Below are 13,096 nucleotides of genomic sequence, written 5' to 3' on the forward strand. Positions count from 1 at the left end.
TATGTTTATCAGAGATCAGGACGTGCCATGCCAGCATGCATAGATGACGCCTTGACAACTGAGATGACATTCAGATGGAATTTAAGGAGAAGACTAAGAGATGAACTAACCCGTGGTCACGAAAGGAAGCGTTGTTATGTTGAGATAACGAAAATAATTATCTTGTGATCTCGAGATTAACATCAAAAACAAGTAATCTGCCGTTGATTTTTCCTTGATCAATCTCTGAATGATTGTTTTTCCCGTTAAAATATCAGAGAATAGTGAAGTATATATAACCCTCAGTGTGATTCCATGGAGTGATTGTGGTGTGTTTGGTAAGTAAGGAGCCCAGACACGAGTTGTGGAATGTTTGGTCTGAAGTGCTTTAATGACAATATGTAGTATAACATCTACACGAACACTCTCTTTGGCGTTTAAGAAGTGCGTGAGAACCAGGGCGAGGAGAACTTCGTGTTGTGAGCAGCTGCCCAAAAAAATAAAAAAGCTAGTGGATTCTAACCTTTACTGGCCACTTTCTCAAGAAAAAAAAAAGTTTGGAACCCATTTTCTGTTAAAAATTTAGAGTTTCCGAGCCAAGGCAGAGGCAACCCTGATGACACTCCTCCCAACAGAGCCACAGAAAACATCATGAAGCTGTTTCTATAGGCTGAGTAGGACTCCTGATAACAAGTAAACTTTGTGTGAACTCGGTGGAGAGCCCCTTTAACGACACCCGCTCAGAGGTGTTGAGTGATCTCAGAAAGATCCGCAGGCGATATGGCACCTGGCTGTGTTTGTGAAGGCATGCAGTACTGTAAGACTGTAGTTCTGAGATTTCTCCAGTCTGGAGAGCATTTCAGGCGTGAAAAACGCACCTTTTTGTTTTGTCTGGATGTAAAATGGGCGAGCTTAGAGAGTAAAAGTTGCTTTTTCAAACTGAGCAACCTCAGTGTGTACAGCGTTTCTCAGCAAAGTGATAATGCCACACCCTCAGCTCTAATCACTAGAATGCTTAGAGCTCACCTCAGCTCTACCAATACATATATTTATAGCTTTTTAAATATATATATTCATAAATTCATAGCTTGCCAAAATATCGCGGGTATGAAAACTCCAAAAAAGAAAATCCAGAACAGAAAAAGTCCCAAGGCTGGACAGAAAGGGACTCCAGAGCCTCGGGGCTAAAAGAACTGCAGCACTAACAATGTTGTCAAAGAGCTACGCAACCAGCAGCTGGGAGGAGTCAATTCAGGATTGCTGCGGCAGGGGCGGGGGGCTGCCCGGCGGCGGCGAGAGAAGAGGCGTGGAAAGAGTCGGGGAGGTTCTTGGCGTACTCCACCAGCTCGTAGGAATCTCTGATGTCTGTCAGGCCGAACCAGAAGACGGTCCAAACCCCGTTAACAAAGCTGCCATCGCAGTGTTTGAAGTACCTGCACAGACAGAGAGAGAGAGAGACAAAGATCACGTGGCATTGTTTATCTGAAATGAATGCCGTGACAAGACTAAAGGCCCTCTTTTAAATCGCAGAAAAAGTGCAGTCAATTTCCAAGTCAGTAAAACGCCGAAATGTCACAGCAGTTTGCGCTGGCCGTTGATCCTGAGCGGAAATGGGGCCCTCCAAGTCTGGAGTCACACTCGTGGCTTCGTGGGGCCGTACTTACGCACAATGGACTGCTTTTTAGGGATGCAGGCATGTCCCCAGATCTTAGTATTTTGTACTATTCACCATTTACAGTTATTCTTTAAGAGGCCGTAAATGAGGTCAGGACACTAAACCCACCTTTACATCTCAACGACCCTTCCTAGCACTTACTATGTTATTCTTGAAGAAAAAAAAAAAAAAACCCCGGTTTTGGGTGATGTGTAGCTCTTGCTCCCACGTGGTGGGACAAAAGCATCTGAATGGCAACACGGACGCCTTAAAATGTGTGCGCGTCTTACCAGGGGTTGATCCTGTTGGTGGCTCGGGACCTCCAGAAAAGTTTGCCCAGGTCCTGTCTGATACACTCCCACAGGATGTGGCTGGTGCCCTGGCCCTGCTTGCTGCTGCTCACCACAAACTTGTCGAGGTAGGGAGTGCCGCTGTTCACCGGCTCCATGGTGATGATGGCCGCCGCGCTGTATCTGGAGGGACAGAGAGCGAAGTCTTCGTCTATATTTGACATACTTACACCCGCTGGACGACCATACTATAGTGTTCACATGTGGTCTCGTGGACATGTTTAAGACTTGAATTTGGACATTTCTGTTGCACGCACCCTTCAGAGAGGTAGATGGAGTGCAGTCGCCCTTTCAGAGAGTCGATGTAGTCTCGCCTCAGGGTTTTATCGAACGACTTGTTGATGAGGGCCAGCAGGCGCTCTACATCGATCCCATCCAGGGAGCTGTACCTGCACACACACACACACACACACACACACACACACACACACACACACAGAACAACAACATACTCTAAATGCATTAGACGATGGATAGATTTAAGTGTGTGAAGGAGAAAGCAAACATGTCGGATCACGGCGTTTCAAGCGTCTTTGCGTATGCGCGATAAGCACTTACCGGTGTATGGGGTCTCCGTTTTTAAAGAGTGTCCCCGACCCTGAGCCACACGTACGGACAGACAGAAAGAAACAAAAAACAGGCAGTTGTGGAAAATTGTATTTAAACATAACACTCATGCAAGTCATTGTTGGGTGGCCAAAACCCCCTCCCCACACACATACACACACACACACACACACACACACACACACACACACACACACACACACATATATATGGACCAGCGCTCTCTTGGGTTACACCTCAAAATAGACAGCTCTCCGTGCATAAGTGCGTAACATGTGGGTGACAGTCAGAAATGTCCTAAGGGAGGACAAATCATACCTTTTAGCAGTGTTACATAAAATAGCAATACCAGGTCTTATGTGCAGCCCACATTACTGCGCCGCCTGAGCCACAGGACTACACACTTCCAGGCAGGTTTTGATTATATTACTGTACTGGTATTTCAGTAGCCTAAAGCAAAGTACACAGTTTGTAACTTATAATACCCTCTGCTAGTTTTTGCAAGCTATCTGGCAAAATATGGCTTGTTACCGTCTGCATGTGACACGTCTGAGCAAATAACCCCTATATTTCCCTTTTATTCCTGTTATTTCCCATTAATTCCCATGGAAGGTTTCCACCTCAAATCGACCCCGGTATTTCGAGGGCCCCCAGTCACCCAGCAGTCTCTCACCTCTGTGGCTGAACAGCTCGGAGAGCAGCGTGTCCGCGGAGGTGATGACCGCCGTGGACTCGGTCGGCAGCTGATTGAGCAGTGTGGCGATGGCGGTCACTCGGCGCCGCTCTGTGGCGTTCAGCCACGCCGCCACGGAAAGGCTGGGCAGGTCGCTAGGCAGCGACACTGTGCCCAGCACCTGTAACACAAACACAAGGGAGCGTTCAGGAGAAGTTGTCTTTCTGCACAGTGATATTATTCTGCAGAGGTGCATATAGTCAGACTGGACTGTGTCCTGGATTAAGATCACATTCGCGATCTGTCTGACTTGCAAACCTGACAATGGATGCGATATATGAGCGCTGCTATATCAACTACGTCTATGGAAACCCGGTCTGAGCGGGAGCCAACTGTCGTGCCTTGCATTCTTGGCTGCGGAGGCCTCCTGAGTTGTTCAGGAACATGACTTTGTGGGGTTGCAGGGCTCTGGAAATGGCTGCCGTCACCTCGGTCGGGTCCAACATAACCGAGCAGCCTCGCCCGTCCCTCCCGACCGGGCAAACCATCGGGATTGTCCCACAGTCCAGACTCCACTGGAGGAGGCCGGTGTCCACAGCAACGGAGGGTGGAGCACTGCAGGGTGAGGAGGAGGAAGAGGGTGAAGGCTGTACAAATATTCTCTCATTTCATCCATATAATGACAGACAGACCGTTGCTACAGCTAGCTCTCAGGCTACAGAGAGCTATTCTTTATTCATTCATTCTTTATCTTTTATTATTCATTTCCCAAGTCAAATCCTTTAAACAAAGGGAGCCTTATAATTTATTTTAACATGCTCAAATGTTATTGGGCAGACGTGGTGTCGAGAACCGGTTCCAAATTAAACAGCGGCCAAACGAGTTGAGCTTTTGCACACCTGAGTCAGTGCCTTCCTTCAGACTCAGAGAACATGAAAACACGTGTAGGCCGACTTTACACACAGAAGATTGATCATCATTCAATAAGGGAATCGGGCCGATACGCAGAATCGATAATGGCACTGGGATCAGTAAGATCATATCATTTCACATCCCTGGTTGCCATCTTAACAGCCTACCCACTCTAATTCACTGTCCAACCAACTGTGAAAACATCAAGAGTTATGGCCATAAGTGCGTTTAGTGAGGTCACAGTGACCTTTGACCTTTGCCCACCAAATTCTAGTCAGTTCATCCTTCAGTCCAAGTGGAAGTTTGTGCCAAATTTGAAGGAATTCCCTGAAGATATCACACTGCAGCATTAAACTCTTTCCTGTATAATATTAAGGCAATTGTTTCGAATACTGAATTACTGGGGAAGGTCGCAGACATCAACCCTCACCTGCTTCCTCGTGGGGCTTCATGCAGAAGGAGGAAGGACTCGGCGGAGAAGAGTGGCAGGACGGTGGCCGAGTGCTGCTGCAGAGCCTCGGTCAGCTGCTGGCTCCGCTCCACCAGCCCTCGGGTGCACCGAGACCCGGCCACCGGTTCCTTGGGCCCCGTCTCCTCCTGCTCAGGACGGCCCATCACCACCACGGGCTTCATATCCATCCGCTGCAGGAAGGAGAGCCCGAAGGCCAGGCTCTGAACCATTTCCCTGCTGTCGAACACCGAGCTGTCCACCTGGGAGGGACGGAGACAGGCAGGCACACACACAAAGACAGGAATTTAGCACCGTCTCACACCAAGTAGTCTTCCAAAAGAGGTTTCTTTAGTGTCCGAACCACAAAACAGGGTCGATTTGGCCTTCTCCTATAGCTGACCCTGTCTTGTCACGGCATCTGTCGCAGCTTTCTGTGTTATTCTACTTCATCTGTGGAGTTTCTTGGGTTTGGCAAAGTTACATTTGGAGGTCCAGTCATGTTTTTGTCTCGTATTTCTCTGTAGTTTAGGGCGACCACTCAGGTCCGATGGATTTACACTCAAACACACAGTTTACTTGCCATCTCTTGAACAAGCCTTTTTTGTGTCTGTTTTGACTGTCAAATCTTTAAATACATGTATGAATTAGAAAGAATCATATTTGGTACCTGCCAGCTCCCATACATTTATACTTTCTTAAACTTTGTCTTGTTACTTTTTATGAATTAGTATTAGTTTGAACTCTTAGATTGGCCTACTAGTCCCGCCCCCGTGTTTTGAGTGGCAGACATGGGCTTCCATATCATATCCCGAAACGTCAGTAACATTATTCATTTCAATAAACAGTTTGTGCGACTTCATTCGAGATAAAAGTTTCTATGAACTTTGTTGAATTGATTAAAAGTTTAGCATGTCTTACCTCCAGTATGGCAAAGGCAGGGGACTGAGCCGCAGCCGCTCTCTGGAACTGAGTCAGCCAGTACCGAGCCTCCCGGGGGTCTCCGCCGACTTCGTTGAGAAAAGCCTTCACGTCCCGGTATATCAGATTCCGGTTGGCCAGCGCATGTCGGTCCGCGGCGGAGAAACACCCGAGGTGCTCCTGCTGGGCCAAAGCCGCGCTCTTTCCTCCCGTGCCGGCCGCGTCAGAGCTCACCATGCGCCGCTGCGGACCAAACATCCTCCGCTGCCGCTGGCCGGAGTTCCGGCTCAGCGCCGGGGGGGACGGGCTCGACAGATACTTTCCTGCTATCACCATGGCCCGGCAGCCGGAGGAGCCGCTGCTCACTTTGGCCATGTCGCTCGCTGACAGAGTTCCGGGTCGTCCCTCGGTTTAACGGCTGGAGTCCTGGAGCGCCGCATGAAGTTCCCGCCGGAGCGCGAGCAGCTCTCGGCAGCAGTTGAAGAGCGTCTCATCCAACGTGCTGCTGCGTCGGCACTTCTCACATTTCATTAGTCCGGGACATGGGGAGGGGTGGTGGTGGTGTGTGTGTGTGTGTGTGTGTGTGTGTGTGTGTGTGTGTGTGTGTGTGTGTGTGTCATTTGATTTGATTGTAGTGCCAGTGTTAAACCACTGGGATGTGCACTCGGCTCACTGGAGATTCCTCTGGAACAGTGGCCAGTGAGGGCCTCTTTTGTGGTCACTAAACAGACCCCCCACCCCCCACCCCCCAAACAGACACTGTTTGAACATTTGCCATACAGGCTGCTTAGCACGTTCATTCAAGACTGTCCTCCCAAGAAAAACAGTCGTTGGGCAAGTGCCCCAAAGCAACGCCTAAGGACTACTTCAACCCCACAACCACAATCTTTCCCTAAACCTAACCCAGTGGTTTCTGAGCCTAAGCCTAACCAAACCTTAGCCATGGAGTCGCCGCGACCTTTTTCAGCGGTGATTTGCACCTGTTTGGGAGGGCGCAGACAAGTGATGTCAATGCTGCTGATGTGGGGGGCGTCAGATCAGAAGAAGAAGAAAAAGAAACCCTCTGTGTGTTTTCCGTCGTTTGGTTTTCACAAACTGGTCAGAGAAGCCACAGCAGCTGCAACTTCAATTTCTACGCTAGCTATTGAAGCTCTTAAGATGTTAAGATATTGTCTCCATGCTTTTCTTTCCCTTCTTTTTCTTAGTTTGACTCTGTCATGTCTTTATTCAGTGTTTATTATTATTATTATTATTATTGTGAATAATCTTTAAAGTCATGCTCTTGTTGCAGGCTCACACTTGGACCCCATCATAGTTTTGTGAACTGATGTAATAGCCTCTTTATTCAACCACAGAGTGTCAAAGGCCCCTGCTCACTCCTGCCTCGGCTATTCTGGGACGCCTTCACTGCCCCCCCAAGAACCATAATTTTTTACTGAGTCCTGCCAGAATACTACTGATAACTAGCCGAATGCCTTTACCAGCACTTCCAGCTGTTTATTTTTCGCAGTTTAAAACTGTGCCGACTCCTTTGGTCAGTTAGTACGCTTTATGCACTTCGGCATAACTGCCAAACTTTATTTATAACTCCTCTCAGTTGTCACTGTTTGATGACATCACGCGTCTGTCTCTGTTTCTTCCCTATCTCTGTCTGGATCTCAGGCTGGGCACAGAGGTCTACATCTGCCCTGGCTGCCCTCGGGCGAGCACACACACACACACACACACACACACACACACACACACACACACACACACACTCATTGAGGGCAGTGCGGAGGTGCACGTACTGTATAATCTTCAGGAAGTGATTAGGGGGTGTGAGATCAAAGGTTTTGTGCGACAGGAAAACATTCCCCCCCTCCGTTCGGCCCCTCTGGGACAGAAGGACGGACAGCTTCCTCATGTTTAACTCCGACTGCCTCGACACAACTGACACTCAGACAGCGTTTATGGTGCCAAAGGCCCTGATCTAAAACTGTTACGGCATAAAATCGTTGGAATCCAAACGTCCGGCGATGAAACTTCAGCCCTCTCTGCAGTTTCAGCATCAGGGGTTTGAAGCGCGAGGAAAACATAATTTAATGATCAATACCCTTAAAATGTCGGGGCTTCAGATGAAGACTGAACATTTTACCTTGTGGTACAATAATATAACAATATATGTATATACTGTATATATATACTGTATATGCAACTAAAAATTCTCCATAAAATGTACATTAAAAGTAAAATCTAGTAAAAATACACAATTAAGTCTAAGTCAATATAATAAAGTGGCTTGAAAGCAACTGTCACACACGTAAAGCATCTAAGTACATTTACTCAAGTATTATGTATTTTCTGCTACTTTATATTTTGACTCCCCAACATTTCAGAGGGAAATGTTGTACTTTTTACTCCCCTGCATTATTGTCAGGTTTTACACACAAAACAGATGATTGTCCTCTGAATTATGATGAATTGTTAGAGATTAAACTACCAAACAGGGTGTTAAGTAATACAAATCCAGTACTTCTACACTACATACTGTAATAATAAACACTGTAAACATTGTTCCTCTGTTCATATGGGGATGATCCTATCAGATTTTTCTGGACGCAGTGTCCCTTTGAACTATACAAATGTGAAGAACAGTAAGCAGCTGATTACCACTTTGAGATGCCTCCGTATTAAGTCAGTCCACCTCCAAACCCATGTACGCATTATATGCCAAAATCAATGGTGGAGGACAGGAAAAAAAAAGATAATATGATATGGAAAATACACATATTGGCCTCATTTCTGCATGGTGTTGTAAAATAACTGAAACACTCCATTACAGTTTCAATGCAGCAAGTAGTATATCTTAATGACGTGACAATAAAATAAGAGTGTGTTAAAGGGAACACACAGAACCCGCTTGAAGCAGTAAAGTTAAAGGTAATTCTTTGAAATCCCATTAAATGTGTTCGGCTGTCAAAGGGGAGACTCGAAAAGTGCATCTGATTTCAGCCCGGCTCAACTGTCTTAAAAACAGTAGAGGGCAGTAGACACCAGGGGCTCTGTGTGTGTGTGTGTGTGTGTGTGTGTGTGTGTGTGACTGCACTGTTTCTAACTCCCCTGGGATCTGGCCCAGCCACCTCTTGACTTGACGACAACGTGCAAGGAACTATTTTAAGGTGATTTTTTTCTCCCCACAAACACGCAGGAGTGCAATTCCGCTGAAAGGGTCCAGGTTGTGAGCAGCTGACAAAAGTCTGGCTTTGGCAGCAATTTTAGCGCTCTCAAGGTAAGTCGATTTTCAGGTGGGAATGTGGCCGAGACTTTCTTGGCAAATAATATGCCAAGAAATATAGTTCTTGTCAAAGCACGTATTGAGCTTTACCTGTTTGAGTTGTTTATACGCTAGAGTTAATAGTCCCCCTCCACTGTGCATAATATGACCCATTACTTACCCGGTTAAATGGTTGGATGGATGGGTGGATGGAGAGCTGAAGCGATTGAATCGGATGTGAGGGTCCGATGCTTTTCCTTGTCATGTAGGAATCGCAGGTTTACACCGGCCAACATGCTGTAACTGTATGTTCAGTCAGTTAAGTGCAGCATATGGGATATGATGGTATTTTCACAACGTTAGCATTAGCATTTCATAGCTTCTTTTTTTTTTTTTTTTAAATGCGCTTAATTACTGCATCTTTTACAGTATTACAACTCTTTTACTCGAAACGGTTTAACAATCTGCACGCACAGATTTCCACACCAATGTTTTCCAGCAGGTAAGTTAACCTGCTGCAAGCACAGTAGACAGATACGGGCCTGTAACTGTGTGTTCAGACCATAGACCGTATTTATAAAGATGGGCGACAGGACAGCTCCCCCAACAGTGTTTTTTCTGTCATTTCAGGTAGTTCTTATCACGCTGATGTTTGAGATAAATTTGGCTTAAATTAGTTATTTGACTATAAAAATTGGGGTGAACGTCATGATTGACAGCTGAGATCGACTGTGTTGTGCCCGCGAGTGTTAAGTTGTCGATTCATTTTTATTATATTAAATTTAAATTCAAGTATTAATAGTATACGGACAGACTGCTGGAGACGAAATAAGCAGGTTTATTGTATTGAACAGGCTACTTCACATGGACAAGGCAGCTAGAAATGGAGGTTAAACTCAACCAATGAGATTTTGACTGCTCAGAAAATGAGTCCCCCCCCACCCCACCCTTCTGCCCACCTGCCCGCTCACCCTGCTCGTTTCCCTACCTGTCTGCCGGACTGTGCGTCGGCCTGCCTGTCCGTGTGGGTGGTCATTTAATCACAGACTGCATGTGGTCCTCCATCCTCTGAGGGCGAGAGGGCACACTGAATTAGAGCTTCAGAGCGTCCCTGATTACACGGGCAGCCGCTTGTGTGTGTGTACAAATCCATCAACAAGGGGTGTTAAAGTGATATTTCTCTCTCTAAGACTCTAGCGGGCAGCAAACATGTGCGATTCGTTGGTGTATGGCATATGGTTTCAATGCTGATGTTGTTGTTTAATCCAGTTTTAGTTTAAAACATGTTTGTAAAAGCCTGCCTGTAGTACACCCACAACACAAACACACTGTGAAGACTTTCAAAAGTCATTGGCAGAAATCTGAGGTGTATTTTATATTGATAATATTGATGTGAGATAACTGCGGGGGGGGGGGGGGGGGGGGGGGTAAAAATAAATAGTAATAAGGCACAATATATATGTTAATATATATATAAAGTCAATATATGTCGGACGTGAGTACAGTGCTTTTTTATTGTAATGATACTGTAATACACTGTAAGCTTTATAATTCCCTGTATTGTTATTATTATATTCTCTTACCCCGAGTGATGTCCAGCCATGACGACAGGTTTGTTCCTACTCGCCCAGGTTTTCTAGATATCTGAGATTTTTACCCGCATACATTGATTTTTAAATTTATACATTGGAATTAAACTTGTGGCTCTCACAGCATTGAAAAAATTACATTTGGACGACGTTGCTTGTGGTTTTGTATAATTTCCTGAAAAGCCAACGATGAATTGATCCCACTAACTGACCACGTGTTGTGTATCTCGTCCCTCTGTGTCACAGAGCTCCACTGTTGTCCAGGAACTATTAAAAACACATCAGTGAGCTGCAGTGTTGCACTGGATGGCCTTCATTACCACGAACACGGGCACTGTGGTTCATTTTAAATCAATCCCACTCACTGTGTATTAATCCGCAGCTGAAAATAGTCCCCAACAAATGCCCATTTTACTCCTGTTGGAATACGGTTTGCTAAAAAGTACAGTGCCCAGCTGTTTTAGGAAACCAAGCCTTGTTTTTTTTTGTTGATGTTTGAGGGGGGCAAATATTAGTTTGGGGGGGGGGGGCTGAGCATCACAGACAGGGCAGGGAAGTCAGAAAGTATTGACAGTTAGACTACGACATTGTCAGTGGTGGAATGTAACTAAGCACATTTACTCAAGTACTATACTTAGGTACAACTTTGTGGTACTTGTACTTTAGTTATTTCCATTTTATGCTACTTTCTACTTCTACTCCACTACATTTATTTCATAGCTTTAGTTACTTTGAAGATTAAGATGATTAATAAAAAAAACAAAATGCACGGGGGTAGGGACTGAATTGAATATTAACCTTTATGTTGAAACAACAAATGCAAATATATTAATCATGATTCTTCAGAGGCTTCATTTAATGAGTCTTGTGAACTCTCAGCAGCTAATTCGTTCAAGTTCAATCATTTCAAATCACAAGTCTTCAAGTCAGATGAACTTGTGTTTCTAAGTTCTTGAAGTCAATATCAACGACCTGCAGAGCCATGCACGAGTTCCAGACCCAAAACAATAATTATAATAATAATAGTAATTTTTTTATCAATCTAAAACAGCTGTATGCCTACACACACCAGGCGTAACCGCGAATAAATGCAATCATTACTGCGCTATATCATTACTATTCATGAATTCATGCCTAAGCTAGCCGGCTAACCCAACTTGTAGCTGGTTCCCAGGGTGTTGGACGGGACAGGCTGACATTATTCATTGCCGGTAGGTAGCTAATGTTAGCTTAATGACAATAAGTTAACCGCTGCGTAAGGTCATCAAGCTGCATTTAAGTTGGATTGACTTGATATTAATAAAACAACAACAGCAAAAATATTTACATTAAGTTAAAGACAAAAGATGAAGTTGATTCCCCTAAATTCCAGTATGATGTTTTACAGTGTAGATCCAATCAGAAGTGGGAATATGTGTGTTTTTGTCATTTGGGCGAACTGTTTAAGAGAAGTACCTTGGATCATTCTCTTCTGTCCATCTCGGAGCACTTCCTTTGCTCTGAATACCGCCAGACAAAGAGGTAGTGATCAGCATCCACGGCAAGCACACGTGCACGCAAGCTAAAGGTGGTGAAGGGTTAAAAAGCAGCTTCACAACAGTAATTCCCAGAGTCCCACAGTGCTCGGTAGAGGTGACAGTGTGTAAAATGCAGCATTTTGCACCAAACAAAATGAGAGGGCTGCTTTGAAGCCTGGCAGACAGCTTGTGGGCACATGCCCCCCCCCCCCCCCCCCCACTGGCAGTGTAGACACCCACAAATCCCCAGTGGTGCCACCCTGCCACCCCGGTGCCACACAGAGACTTGAAACGCTAAATTAGAGTCAGTTGGGATGGCGGATTTGGATGCAGAGTCAGGGTGGGCTCCTTGGTGTGGTTGGATATGTTGGCGAAATGCGGTTTTGCGTGGGTATGAAGTATTTATTTTGGTGATGGCGGGCTGTGTGTGTGTGTGTGTGTGTGGTCAGTGTCTGTGTGTGCCTTGAAACCAGGTCTGGTCTGCACGTCCAACCATGCGATCTCCTGATTAAAATGTCACTACACAGCTGTCAGATCCACTCACAGTATATTTTACTGCAGAGTAAACAAACACCCATGACTCCCAACTCCGATTTACTTGTTGCACTTTAGTGCAACGTAGTGAAAATATGCATCACGGGTTTCACCTTTATAAGTACATAGCCTGGTCTTCTTTTTAACTTTTTTATTCAAATCTTGTACAAGAGGTGTTCTAATTATTTTGGCCATTGAGATATGAACCATGGACCCAATGAAGAACTATATATACAGTATATATTGTGTGTAAAGACAGCTTTTCATGCTCAAAACTAGCTAATATGTGTCTGCTCGGGAATTAAAAGTTCAGTTCACCCCTGACGTAATAGACACTTCTCTAGTGCAGTGGAGTCGGTAACGGGTGAGGGTGAAAGCGACTCAGATGAGCATATCAACATTTTTATCAACTCAGAGCTCCTTCAGAGAACGTTTACGAAGAAAATCAACCTGAGACGATAAAAGGCGGCTCAAAGAGCGGACTGGTGTCGACCGGAACGGAGCATTTTGCACCTCACAAAGGTTTTACGCAATATTTTAGTGGTGTTCGTACAACAACTGCAGCACATTTTAAAATAATAGCTTGCCATATTTGACATTATTTGACAGTTTGATATACCCAGACAAGTTAATACAAATTGAATAAATACATTTAAATACGGAGCAAGTGTGTAGCCCGATTAATCCCTGCACGAG

At 45.3% G+C, this 13,096-nt stretch overlaps 1 protein-coding gene across 2 annotated transcripts; it reads right to left on the minus strand.

The window, feature by feature from the left end:
- Window positions 1-341: 341 nt before the first annotated feature.
- On the minus strand, window positions 342-5,970 carry nags (N-acetylglutamate synthase). 2 transcript variants are annotated; one of them, XM_070923347.1, is made up of 8 exons: window positions 5,505-5,970; window positions 4,566-4,846; window positions 3,712-3,838; window positions 3,224-3,404; window positions 2,542-2,581; window positions 2,241-2,372; window positions 1,924-2,106; window positions 342-1,412 (listed from the first exon to the last, which is right to left on the minus strand). In XM_070923347.1, the coding sequence occupies exons 1-8, from the start codon at window positions 5,877-5,879 to the stop codon at window positions 1,226-1,228; spliced, it is 1,506 nt and encodes a 501-aa protein (XP_070779448.1). In that variant the 5' UTR covers window positions 5,880-5,970; the 3' UTR covers window positions 342-1,225. The 2 variants fall into 2 exon arrangements, with proteins under 2 accessions (XP_070779448.1, XP_070779447.1); XM_070923346.1 differs by having other exon boundaries at window positions 3,625-3,838.
- Window positions 5,971-13,096: the final 7,126 nt, after the last annotated feature.

Source organism: Enoplosus armatus, chromosome 17 (genome assembly GCF_043641665.1).
Source record: "Enoplosus armatus isolate fEnoArm2 chromosome 17, fEnoArm2.hap1, whole genome shotgun sequence".
NCBI lineage: Eukaryota > Metazoa > Chordata > Actinopteri > Centrarchiformes > Enoplosidae > Enoplosus > Enoplosus armatus.